We start from the raw sequence: 13,812 nt of genomic DNA, 5'->3' as shown, positions 1-13,812 counted from the left end.
GGAACAAGCCATTGGCATGCAGTTAATTTTTCCCTTTCATGCCTTAAGGATGACTACCAATGTTAATTTTCATTTACTATGGATTTCATTAGTTCGAAACTCCTTCCAGGAGAGGTTGGCTGTTTAATATGCAAATATTGCCTGGTTACTTAAAAAAATATACAAAATTAATAACCCATGGTTTAATCAGTCTAATCAGTTCAAATACTATTTTGTTATGCTTTTTAATGCAGGGTGATGTTGATTTCCAGATATCAAATAGTATCTTCAAGAGTGTCAGTGATCTTCAGTAATTTCTTTCACACAGGAAAAGAAGTTCTGTGTCCCATATTCCTTCTGTGAGGAGTGATGCCAGTCCCATTCCAGAGCAGGGAAGTTCTTTAGACCTACATGAGGAGGTATGGTGGTTTGATGGATTTGGTAACATTCAAAACAAATTTATGTTTTCTTTTTGGTTTTAAAGTACTGTAACTTACTAAAATCTCTCCTTATGCATCCGCAAAACTAAATATCAAGAATTATGAAGAAACTAACTTTGTTTAGCTTTGTTAAACTGACTGTGGTGGTGTACTAAGAATCCTTTGTTAGTCAGCTGGCTCTGTGACACATGGAATAGTTGACTGTCAAAGTGTTTGGCATATACTTATCACTAGTAATTCTGAGTTTCAAATAGGGGTATACAAGGATTCAAGGGGGAAGGTAAAATAGACAAATCATTAAGTCCTTGAATAAAAAGAGAACCATTTCTACATTGCAGCCACATTTGCTTGGATACATTCTTTCAAATTAAAGGGGTTTTTTTTGTTTGTTTGTATTTCATTATTTGTTTGTTTGTTTTTACCATCATTGTACCGGTGTCACAATCAGTATATTTTTGCTAAGGATAGCATTATGGGTTTTGTGACACTTTTTGCCCTTCTATGCCAGAAGGACAGGCCATACTTGCAGAGCAATGAAAAGTAATTAGGCTAAAAGAGGAAAATCCTGCCACCTCTCAGATTCTTACCAGCATGTTGTTTCAGCAGAACATGGCACTTGGATAGATTCCCAAGCAAACATGGGCTTAATTGCCATCTGCAAACTGAAGTATCCAATACACTCTGCTGTGTTCTCATTAGAATGACAAATGGAAAATGATTTGCTGCCTTTAAAAAGATCCCTGAAAGTCCCGTACATCAAGCCTTACATATAAATGTGTAGGATGAGATTTAAGTGACTTACCTTCTTCTGAGATACCTCAAACACTTGTGGCCCCAGAGTTTTCCCTGCCTTATTTGACTTGGCAATTTCTGAGGTCAGTATACTGATTACTGTCAGCCTTGGGGATCCTCAGAAGCCTGTGAGGCAAGGTACAAATGAGGATTTGTGAAAATTCTCTTACTGAAAATGCAGCCATGAGTAAATGTTTATATATGTATAAATGTATTTATACACTTTGTGAATTTTTGCTCAAAGCAGTAACAAGACTATATGTATGTTCTGAATTACACTCTCAGAGAGATCCAGGTTACATTCACATGATTGTAAGTGATTGACTTTGCTTGTCTTAAGAAATTAAGGCTATTCAGCCAAACTTATGTTAAACATGCTCCTTAATTCCCATTAATTTTGTTTGTGATTTGGTAATCTGTTGAGTCTCTTCAAATAAAGTGTTTCTTGTTTATACTCAGTGGAAATTTGAGGAATATTTTAATAATCCAACTAAAAAAATAAGTTCTTAAAATAATTCCAAATAGTGAACTGTTCTGTAGTTGCACCTAAATTCCACTACCTAATTCTCTTACCTTTTATTCCTTTCTTTTAGGAAAATGCAAAAAGTGATGAAAGTAATACTGAAATAAAAACAGGTATGGAAAGAGTTTTTCATTATTTTTGATGTAGATCCAGAGTTCTGCCTAGATTATTGTAGAAACTGAGTTTGTCCAGCAAACTGTGTTTAGAATAATTGGGATATCTTTGGTATGTGGATGACAGATCTCATCATCTTCTGCTTCCTCCTTATTTGCAGTTATTTCCCAAAAGTCAGGCCAGGATGCAGGATATGCAAGACCTTAATTGCTTTTTTTCTCCTAGTAGACATGATAGCACTTTCAGAGTTTAAGAAGGTCAACTACACACACTTATCTTCTACATAAATATTCAAGCAATGAATTCTTGAAATAGCATAGCAAGAGACAACTTGAGTCAAGCATCAGTAAATGGCCTCACAAAAGCTTCAGACTAGGTGAAATTTTAGAAAGAAAATTCTTCATTATGGTATCTGTCCTTGAAAAAAATCACAAGAGAGAGCATAGTGCTTAAAAGTTAAAGCTGTGCAAATGAGTTGGTGAATTTGCAAGAAGTAAATCCTCTAAATTCTTCTGAATCCCTGGGAAATCCTCTCATGGAAAGCAGAATTCCCCAATAATAAGAAATCTGATCATCTGCAATATGGATTTAAGATTAATTTATTTCGGAAAGAAAGCACTCCCTAAAACCAGAATATTCCTAAGCCTTGTAGTTGCCTAATGAAACAGACACTCACGTTAGGTCTTGCATCCACTGAATGTCTATGAAGATCCTGCTAGCATCTCCAGCTCTGGAAAAGTCACAGCAGAAACTCACAAAGGGTCTCTGTGACCACCCCCTTGCATTTAGCAAAAGTTTTCAATTGGAGAAATAAATATAGAAATATATGATTCCAGAATTGTTAAGTGTCATGTAGTTATTAAATTTCATCGCTGAATTCATTGCTGTCTCTAGAAGTCTCATGCAGAGATCTGCTTGGTAGCTGTCCTGATGACCACTATCCTGCACTCCTCCTCCACTCTTAACTGTGCTTGCGGTTCCTGTAAAATCTATGTCTCTCTTCTAAATAAGGTTCCCCTACATCACTGAGCAATAGTTCTGGCTGGTTTAGATAAGATAATGAAGATTGTTCCCATTTCTTTTCAATTGTCTTTATCAATACCTCTAATGTTTTTAAAGTAATGCCATCTTGATGATGGACTTTATTTTCAAATGTAATTCTTCTTCTAGTGTTATGTAATTTCCGTGCATTGAAAAGCAATACTAAAACCTTTTGAGAAAATATATGATCATTTGTGTTCCAAAGCAGAAGAAACAACTAGCCGTAAGAACTCCCAAAATCCAGAGACGAGTGTACAGTTATTGAAGGCTAAAGCAGGACAATCACCTATACTGGCTTCTGCTCATGAAAGCAGCTGTATCCGCCTATGGAGTATTCAGGTAGCCAGCTGAATGTCTTTGGGAAGGGACTGGAACATTGAGAAGATAATTGCACTAATCTTTGGAAAATTGCACTCTAGCAATTGCAGTAGCAATTGCAGATATTTATTGCATCTTATGGTTATCAATATTTTTCATGGACACAAATTAGTTCTGCTTTAGTAACTGCAGCAGGGCTTAATGGCAAACGGAAAACAAGGAAACATGATTTGAAGTAATAATGACAAACTGACTGTACAATTATGTGAAAGTCTAGAATTTGATTTTTCATCCACATTCACCTTCTAAGAAAGGACGGTAGGCAAGGCAGAGTGTCCTAGTCTCAGAAGAGGATAAATATGTCTGGAAAATTGTACAAGCCAGCTAGCACTAGTAGGGTAACAAACCAGTAGTAAATATGTTCTAACACATAACATCTACAGCTGTTATGGGCTTGAAAAGCCAGTCATGCAACCAAATGACAAAGGCTTATTTGTCATATCAGCTCAGATCTCTAAGACTTCCAGACATCATGTTACACTAAGTAAGATTCAAAAAGTGATTACATCAAGAAGGGAAAGTACCATGATATGGCTGATTGACTGATTGATTGATTGATTGATTGATTATATAGGTCATTGTGGCAGACAGTGACATAAGAAGTCAGCCATGTCAGGCTTTAACAGGAATCTCAGCTAAAGCAAGTCATGGGAGGAATTTTTTCAGAAAGATGGTGAGGTAACTTTGCAGATGTTTTATGCAAAAATATAAAATTACGGTAAATGTGTCCAAGTATAGTAGGTATGAGCTTTGTTGGATTTTGTTTTCTTCACAGTTGATATATTAGTGTGCTTAGATTCCTATAGGAATCTCCACGTTCATATATGCCAGTGGTGTCATCACTGGAATGATTGTTGTCATCATTTACATGGATGACAAAATAAGAATCTCCTTATCAGCAAGGCATTCTCCCTTACATCCTCCCAATCCTGAAGAGGCAATAGTGGAGAAAGTCTGCTGGTGCTAACTTGAAAAATAGAACAAGTTGGTGAAGGAGACATTATGGGCCCATTTGCAGCAAAAAACAACATTTCAATAGCAAATGTGGGGCATACTGATGTTGTTCCATAGCAGATGAGGGGTAAATGATGAAGTTGGGGTAGGAACACCTAGACTGACTTGCCTGAAGAATTAAACAGCTTGTCCTTTCAACATACAAGAGACAGCAATTCAGAAGAATACACCACAGCTTTGCTTGTCATTTGGTAGACTTAGGAATTTACCTTCTTAGAAGCTTTCTGAATAGATATGAGCTCAGTAATGTTGAATAGATAAAATCAATGGAACTTGAATTCAGATTAGTTTATATTTTTAATGTAGATACTATAAGATAAATATATGGAGTTTGTTTGTTTGTTTGCTTGTTTGTTTTAGGGAAACTTGATGAAAGAACTTCTACCATTTTCAGAACATCCGTCAGGTCCTCTGACAGCACTGTGTACAGACATCTTCACTAAAATTCTTTTGGCAGGCAGTAAAAGTGAGTAAACATGTTAGTCATTCTGTTCAGAACAGTCAGTAGGACAAGAAAATATCATGCTGTAAATGTGCCAGAAATGTGGAAATGATGATCCAAGTGCTGCCAGGTTTTTCTGTCAAAGCTGTAATTAAATAAAAGGTGTTTTATTAAAGGATGGTAGATTAAAGCTTAGTGTTACAGTGTTATCAGTAGAATTGTTTCCATAAAAGACATTAAAATTTCCTTCACTCACATGCCCTGAATATACTTTCCATCTAAATTATTATATTGGTCCCAAGGGCAAAGATTATTGCTAAGAACAAGCCAAAATTTCAGTTCCTTGGTAATAATACTAAATAAAAAGTTGCAACTTGGGCCACACCAAGAGCTGTGATACAAACACTGATATGGAGTGCACAGTAATGGCACAGCTATGAAGGAAAAGCACTTTTCTATGCTAGCAGCTCATTACTAGACTTTTAATTTCACATGACGTCTGGCTTTCCTTTGGCAGAATTTTCAACAGTTTATTTGCTGTCTGATTCTTCTTCAAACCTTTGGAATCACCCTGGAAATTTTCCATTTCTGTGTCTGCCATAATGTGTCACTTTTCTTTTAAAATATGTACTGCCAGCTTCCTGCTCTTATGTAGTCAGATATTGGATGGAGCAAGGAATTTTTCCCGTTTTGTTTTAAAATTGAGCAATAATTTGACTTTTATACTGAAAATGATAAGGAGTTTCCACTCCTCTCTGATTCAGATGAGTAAATGGGTTCAGAAAGGCAACATGCACTGAACAGGATTTCAATTAATTGTGGAAATGTAGCCACCCTACTACCTATTCATTTGATACTCTCCCTTTGCCTTTTTGTGTTTGTATTTGCTTTGTGTGTGTATTTGCTTTTCATGCTTTCCACATGCTTCTCTTTTATCTGCAGTGCAGCTACCAATTTCCTTTCCCCACTACAGATTTTTCATTGTTATGATAAGGTCAGTTTCTCTGCATGCCTCCTCCCTTGCTTGCAAATGTACAGTCCTAGAAATCAGATGTGACTGGTTTTGAAAGATGGAATTACACAAAATATTCCTCTGTCTTGTACTGGAAATGAAAAGAGACAACTTTGTCAGAAAAGAGGGAGCTTAGGCAGGAAATAGCACAGGTGTGGGTGGTAAGGAAAGTGGTTCTTTGATTCTAGTTTTACATGTGTGCACTAAAAGGTTGTAAAACATTAGGCGTTCATTATGTACACAATTAAACTTTGTCCATTTTACCAGGATTGAAAACCAATGTAATCCCCAGGAAGCTTTCATTCCTCGGCTGGGCAATAGACAACTGTCTTGACAAGATGACTTGTTTTTCACTCTCATAATTTAAAGAAAAAGCTTTACCTTACTTCCATTTCAAATCTCTCCATTTGTGAACACATTGTTCACAACTAGCATATGTGTTTCTTTGCATATTAATGAACAGTTCATTATTTGTTCTCTGAGCTTGACAATAAGATCATTATATTCACTGCAAACTAACTGACCTGTGTTCTCTGCTTCCTTCTGCCCAGTGTCTACTGAGAGTAAATGGCAGCAACAAGTGAAGGTGTAGCACTAAATAAACTTACTGATGTTTTGCTTCTAACTTTCTTAAACAGATGGGTATATTATTCGCTGGAACATGGCCTCATTCTTAGAAGATCCACAAAATGAAAAAAATGTAAGGAATTCTCTTTCAGATCATCTTAACTTGAACAGTATACCTGGACAAATAGAAAAAAAATGCAGAGCTCTACAGAGATAAAAATGTTTTCTGTATATAAAGATCATGTTTTTTGCTTGAAATAGTAACTTGATGCTATTTAAAAAAAAAAGAAAAAAAATGAAAAATGTAAGTAGAATGCTGTTAGCATTATTTGTGTTCAAAGAAGGTATATTAAGAATAAATTTATCCATGTCCCCTGGGTGATGTTTCTACCATATGCCATTTGCAGACTGTTTCATGGAGTGATTATTTTTTCACCTCTTCTAATTTTCAGAAAGACATGCTAATAAATCCACTAATCTAGCAACCATGGTGGGGTACAGAACTGCCTCAAATGTGGTTATGTTGCTTTTTTCCTCTCAGGAGATAAAGGAGGAGCTCTGCTGGAGGGCACATGCTACTGAAGTGGTTGAATTATTTATAGAAGAGGAGAAAAATGTGGTAGTGACAGCATCCATTGATGGTTCAGTCAGGTATAAAATTACTTGCACTTCTTACTGCTATGGCAAATCAGTTGAACTATCTTCAAAGTTCCTTTTCTTGCTGCACTTGTATATAGGCTAGAACTTAAATAAAGCAAAACTCTGGGTGCATTTTCTGTTCTGCACCCAAAAGAGTTGGCTTTAATGTAACACTTCTCTGGAATTCAGATCTTTTGCAGACTGTCATTTTCTTTCAGCCCTTGCTTTACTTTGAACACATAGGTAATGGCTGCATAATTTTAAAAATTACCTCCTGTTCTAATCCTATTTTTGCTTTGAATAGTTGTTAAATTGACATGCATCCTAAGCATGGCATCTAATCAATGTGTATGCAATTAGACCATAGAAGCTTGAAGATACTTCATAGACAGCTACAGCTCCTTCTTGACTAACAAGTACATTTGAAGGGGTTTTCTGGGAGTATAAATAAAGAAGTTTTGTGTAGATCCTGCTCTGATGGCAGCACTTTGCTACAGGAACATTTCAGGATTTTGGTACATTTACTCTTCATTTTCATAAATACAAGCATGAACTGGTTTTCTTTCTGTTTTTTACAACAACCTTCTGATTTTTTTTCACTCTCAAGTTATTTAAATTATAAAAATAATCTCATTGATATTTTTTATGGCTAGCACACTGAACTCTAGAACAGTGCTGCAGAATTTGAAAATGTACACAGGTATTGTCTCATTTCTGCTCCACTTCTAAAAATATAATTTTTTCTTTTCTGTCCTTTGGCACTGCTTCTGCTATGTCTGTAGGCTTTGGCATGCCATGACTGGATACTATTTTGGTTACTTTGGACAAGCCAGGAAGTTTGAATTATCAGACACCAGTCGGTTGTTTTTGCCTTCTGATGTTACTGATTTTCCTTCTATAATTAAAGAGGAGAGCAAACATATGGAAAAAAAGAAGGTTAAATATCCTCTCATGCTGGACAAAGACAAGTAAGATCTCATACATTTACATACATGTATGATGGGGCATCAGTTTTAAAAATATGCCTTAGAAACACCTTTCATCTGATGGCCAGAAAAATATTAGAATTACTGTGTTATTCAGAAAAATCTTTCTAAATATGGTTTTTAACACAGTATGGATGAATCTTTTCATTTTTATGACTTGGCGACATTCAGGATTAGGTGACGCTCAAGGTTTGAACTCAGTAACAGTGATGACTAGATACTTGTCTCAGCTTTTAGCCTAATTGGAGGTGGTATATATGCTGTTCAGGTTAGCAACCTGTTACCTTTCAAATTCCTAAAGTTGCTATATTTCTGGACCTCCAAAAATTTACTGAAAAAGCTTAATGTGAATAGATTCAAGCAAAACACAAATTCTTCGAGGAGAATAAACCAAATTTAAATCTTTCAGTTTAGGAAATGGTCATCTTAAATTTTCTGGGATGTTATGGAAACATTCACATACATGGGTAGCAGATTCACAGATCATGGCATTCTGAAACTGGCATAAATGTGTTTTTAATTGCAGTGTTGAACTGTTCTTCTAGGTAGAGTTTTTAAGGGATGTAGTTTAGTTACAAGTCAAGTCAGAGAGCCTTGACTCTTTAGTTTAAGTACATATTTCTAGTCCTGCCCCCAGCCTGTAGCACTATCAGGGGTTGTTGTGACCCAAGGGCAGGACCTGGCACCTGGCCTTGTTGAATTTCATACCATTGGCCTTAGCCCATCAGTCCAGCCTATCCAGGTCTCTCTGCAGAGGTTTCCCACTGTCCAGCAGATCAGCATTCCCATCCAACTTGCTGTGTTCTGCAAACTTACTGAGGGTGCACTTGATCTCCACTTCCAGATCATCAGTAAAGATATTAAACAGTACTGGCCCATCAGTAAGCCCTGGAGAACACCACTTGTGACTGGGTGCCAGCTGGATTTAACTCCATTCATGACCACTCTCTGAGCCTGGCCATCCAGTCATATTTTACCCAGCAAACACTGCACCCAGCCAAGCCATGACCAGCCAGCTTCTCCAGGAGAAAACTGGAAAATATTCCCCAAATGTGCACATGCTTGAAAAGGCACAAACCCATCTCGGCAGCATAGATGCTAACAGTTTAAACAAGCATCTCAGGAGATCTACTGAAAAATGCCAGCAGGTACATAGAACCATGTTGAAGAATGGTCTCAGTTTTCTCCCTGTAGTGCCTTAGCTTGTGTGACCTGACTTATTTTTCTGATTATAAAGGCAACTGTTAATCTGCACTCTAGATAATTTCTTCTCATGGCTAAATTGGGAAACCACATATATGAGCAGAGGACACCTCTGTTATGAAGTCACATTCAGTGTGTGTTCTAGTCAGAACTTAAAGAAGTGCTGAAAAGCCATTATCAGACAGTAAGTAAGTAAGTACATGACTCTTGTAAACGGTGTTTATATTAAGATTTCCTGCCTTCTACAGGTGACAGCCATACATGGATTGATAAAATATAAGTGAAGCACTCCATGACACCTATGAAGGTCCTAATATAAATAACATTTTGAAGATATATGAAATCATTTATACTTCAAAATAATTTCATTTTGGAGCCATATAAGAACATTGTGTTTATAATCGTCATTTTGATAAGAACTTCAGATTTTTTCTGTCTTTTACATACAGATGGAAGTCACTGACCAGATCACCTTCAGATTTAGAAAAGGCTGGACATGGGGAAGCAGCTCACGGCTTCAAGTATTTTAAAGCTCTGTCTCCTGAAAAGGTAGCTTCTGTACATGACAAATTTATGTTCTGTGCAACGTATAGGAAATAAAATTATATTTCTCATTTTAAAATTATCTATAAGTAACCCTACATATCTTTCTCATTCAATGGACAAGCCAGAACAAAAATGCAAAACAGGGATCTAAGAAATGTCTGTGGTTTTCATTCTCATTTTTCACATTTCCAGATTTCAGTTTAGAAGGTAGCACAAACTGATTCATTGGTTTAAACATGTAAAAGAAACCCTAGAATTTTCCTCTGCTTCAATAGGAAACCTAAATATCTTAAGCTTACTTGAGGGATGTGTGAAAATACTAGAATAACAGTGAATCCCTGGTTGCATACAATAGTTCTTTCAGGGTTCCTACGAAATCAGAAGCCAGGAGAGTTAGATTTCCTTACATATACTTCCTACTACTCTAATTTAATATCAGTGGAGCTCTTCCATCTTTACCTGGCTTTAACCTTAAAAGTCATGGGAATTTAAACTTGTCTTGCAGCTGTAGTAAGAATGTCTTCATTACCTTTTGTCGTCAGCTACTAATGCGCTGACTTTTGCTTCCCTTGATCAGCTCCAACCTTTGAAAACTTTTGAGTTTGTAAGCAAAGAGGCTGGTGCAGTATTTGGGTTTCTTCCTATATATGAGGTAAGCACAAGTGTTTTCTACCCTTTGTGGTAGCGTTCATACATCAAAAGCCATTAGCACTTGTACGTTATTACAGTGACATACTCTGACATTCCACTGTTTATTGTCTGCTTCTCAATTTAATTTTCTACCGTGATTTGCATTACTGCCTCTCCAACTCCAACTGTGGTGAAGCTTGAGAATACTAGTGAACTGAGCATGCCAAAAAGTGAGTACTGCAGATGTTTACTCCTCCTGTTCAACCTCATGTATTAATGTTTTGCTTAGACTTGATTCTTTTAACCAGCCCCAAACCTATTGATTCCCATCTGCCCAAAGCTTTGAGTATTGTAAGGTAGTGCTATTTTATGGGTATTAATGATCTGATCTATTGCAAGCTGTCTAGCAAAGCTTCCTAGGTTTTTCTTCTATGGAGCAAGATCTGAATATTCCACAGGCTTCTCTATCCCACATATCATAGGATGAAAAGAAGCACCCCTAGCAAAGGTGCTGATCCCTTTATGTAGAGGGTACCTAGAGAACTAACTTGGGATAAGAGTTGGATCCCAGATGGTTGGTTAGGTGTGATTAATAGGATACTCTGCATTCCAGCTCTGCATTCCAGTATATATGACCTAATCTTTGTACACGCAGCATTATGGTTTGTCAGAAAAAACTCAGGAGCGCAGTGTTCAAATAGTTGGCTATGCTACTTTTTACGTATTTACATTACATATACTATTTTTCTGACCATTAATATACTTTGGAAATGTGTGTTTTGTTTTCTTCCTGAAAAAGAAAATAAAATACAGGGGTTCCTGTGCCTTGGGAAATTAGGACCAACTATTTGGAAGCCAATGGCACTGCAATGGATTTACAACAAAATTAAATCAGACATTTTCTGTAATCTGTGTACACAAAAACATATTTTTTGGCTGTGCTGCTACAAAATGCTATCAATCTGGTCTATTCACCTCGGTATGTTAATTAGTTCTTGAAACTTTTTAAAGGTCTTCAAAGGATCAGAGCTGAGAAGTCCAGTCACAAGGGACAGGAAAAGGATCCAGATTCCATTGAAGACTTGAGTCAAGACAAGTAAATGTAGTTTCCATATTCATTAAAGTGGATTAGCAGATTTCTTTCACTATTTTTTCTCTGTTTTTCTTTTCTTTTTTACATTTAAATCTATTTCATCATTAAGTGGAACATACAGAAAACAAATCTTTGCTTCTATTCCAATCCTTCAAATAATAAATTCCAATAAAGCCAGTGTATGTTTGTAACTAGATATTGAAAAGCCCATTTGATTTAATGTATATTTTCTGACAGTTACTCTATGTCAAAACCACGTATTTCGTCTCTGCTTCAATTTGTCGAGTTTGAATTTCTGAATATTGAATATTACACTGCTTTTTTTCCTGCCAGATTAATCGCAAAGTCAACAAAGAGTTAATATGCCCTGCTGTTTTTTTCTGTTCATTTTTTGCTTACGCTTTCAAAGAGTGTGTTCATCCTCTAAACAAGAAAAGTGTCTGCTGAGCTCATGTTCAATTAATCATCCATCATGATTCTGCCAATCTTTTCTTGCATTTCAGCATTCCAGGACAATGTCACAACATGACACAGAGCACAGAACGTATTTTCATCCTGTGTCTAAACATAACAAATGGTGCCAAGTGTCTGACCTTAGTGAGTACTTAGGATAATGCATAAAACTAGTGGTATTATTACCTATTATTTTGGGGAAAATACCAAGTTTTCTATATCACTGGCCTTCTTGAAAAGACATTCTTCTGACAAACTGAATATACAATGACTTGAAATTATTTACGTCCCCTTGATTTGTTAAAAGGCTATGATGGATTTAAGAGTAGCTGCAAAATATCTTGTGGAGTATATTCTTATGATCAGCTGTACTGGATCTGGCAGGGATTGATGCAATTTTGTCCAGAGCAGCCTGTATGGTACTGTGTCCTGGATTAGTAAATAAACCAGTGTTGATAGCACACCAGTGTTTTGGCTATTGCTGAGCAATGCCAGCACAACAACAAGGTGCTTTTTATCCCCCCACACCCAGTGAGTAAGCTGGGAAGGAGCACAGCCAGGACAGCAGACCTGAATAGACCAGAAATTTTCCATACTATGTAACATCCTCATGGAATGGGGGAGGGAACCAAGATGTTCATGGTAATAGTGTCTGTCTTCCCAATAACCATTCATTATGTGCACTGAGGCCCTGTTTCCCATGAAGTGGCTAAACAAACATCTGCCTGTTGGTGGTAAGCAGTGCTTGAATTCCTTGTTTTGCCTTGCTTGCACATGCAGCTTTGCTTCAGTTACTGAACTGTCTTCATTGTGGCCCAAAAATTTTCTCACTTTTGCTCTTCCACATCTCTTCCCTATCCCACTGGGAGAACTAAGAAAGTAATCAAGAAACTGGGCAGGCACTTGGTGTCTGCCAGGGTCAGCCCACCACATTAGCTAACCTTGTGATCAAAACTAAAATCAGACTTGTCTGACAAACCAAGTGGCACCAGATGAAGTGTGATCAGCCATTTACTACTTGTGTTCACTTCATCTGGCTCACGATTTAGCAGTTAGCATATGAAAGGTAACATTCTTGCAATTCTGAGTCCTGTATTATTTTGAAAGCTACACAAAATCTCTTTTCAGTTACGTGAAAATTGCTCAGTCTTCAAAGATTATTTAAAATGCTCAGTTTAGGTTCAGAGAGATCCTTACCTATTGATGCTCCTCTATGTTATGTTTTATCATATGTAATACAGTATTTTCTCTTTGGCATTGTCCCTACTAATGGTCAGGCTTAAATTATTTTACTGTTGTTGCAAGATGCAGATGTCCCACTTTTCTTCAGTTTATTGAATGACTATTTACTTCCTCAAAACTGACTATTTACTCAGTATTTTCTTTTTACCAAATTTTTAGCAGTGCTAGGATTTCATGTGTTCTTAATTTTCAAAAGGTACCATTTTCAGTCCTGCTCCCTTCTCCCTTTGGTTTTCTTTATTATTTGCCTGTGTTTTCTAGTTGACTTTAGTTATGGCTGTTCATGCCACTGTATTCTCCACTGTGCAGAAACTATCCATAATGTAGTACTATTCCCAGTAACAATCAAGTGTTTAATCCTATGGTGAATGAAATCAATGGACAAGCTCTCAGGAGGGAATCATACTGTAAGGAAAACTGTCAAAAATGCATGTGTGCTGTCTTTCTTAGCCTTCCACTCAGTCACTACCTTACTATTATACTGTTTAAAGTGTGACAAAAGTACAGTGCTCTAAGTGCTACCAGATCTTTTCTTCCTAATTCATTATATTGACAAAAAACTGAAGTAGATCAGACTGCATGTCATTGCTCAGCATTACTGCTTACTGCCAAACCCTTTATGAGCACCAAATGGAAACTGGTTCTGCCCCAAACATTTTATGCAATGATATTATCCAATTGTCTTTCTCAAGTGGCAAAAGAAAAGCAGAGACATTTA

General features: G+C 36.7%; 1 protein-coding gene across 1 annotated transcript in view; it reads left to right on the top strand.

Annotated features, from left to right (window-relative positions):
* WDR64 (WD repeat domain 64) overlaps positions 1 to 11,485 on the top strand; it is a 51,129-nt gene extending 39,644 nt beyond the window's left edge. The window contains exons 18-28 of the mRNA XM_062488940.1: positions 308 to 398; positions 1,805 to 1,847; positions 3,098 to 3,228; positions 4,642 to 4,747; positions 6,374 to 6,435; positions 6,844 to 6,953; positions 7,724 to 7,909; positions 9,580 to 9,679; positions 10,254 to 10,328; positions 10,503 to 10,536; positions 11,318 to 11,485. Of these exons, the coding sequence (XP_062344924.1) occupies positions 308 to 398; positions 1,805 to 1,847; positions 3,098 to 3,228; positions 4,642 to 4,747; positions 6,374 to 6,435; positions 6,844 to 6,953; positions 7,724 to 7,909; positions 9,580 to 9,679; positions 10,254 to 10,328; positions 10,503 to 10,536; positions 11,318 to 11,406 (1,027 nt within the window). The 3' untranslated portion in view covers positions 11,407 to 11,485. The remainder of the gene's footprint in view (positions 1 to 307; positions 399 to 1,804; positions 1,848 to 3,097; positions 3,229 to 4,641; positions 4,748 to 6,373; positions 6,436 to 6,843; positions 6,954 to 7,723; positions 7,910 to 9,579; positions 9,680 to 10,253; positions 10,329 to 10,502; positions 10,537 to 11,317) is intronic.
* Positions 11,486 to 13,812: the final 2,327 nt, after the last annotated feature.

This window comes from Cinclus cinclus, chromosome 3, assembly GCF_963662255.1.
Source record: "Cinclus cinclus chromosome 3, bCinCin1.1, whole genome shotgun sequence".
NCBI lineage: Eukaryota > Metazoa > Chordata > Aves > Passeriformes > Cinclidae > Cinclus > Cinclus cinclus.
This window is presented reverse-complemented; position numbering and strand designations above follow the sequence as displayed.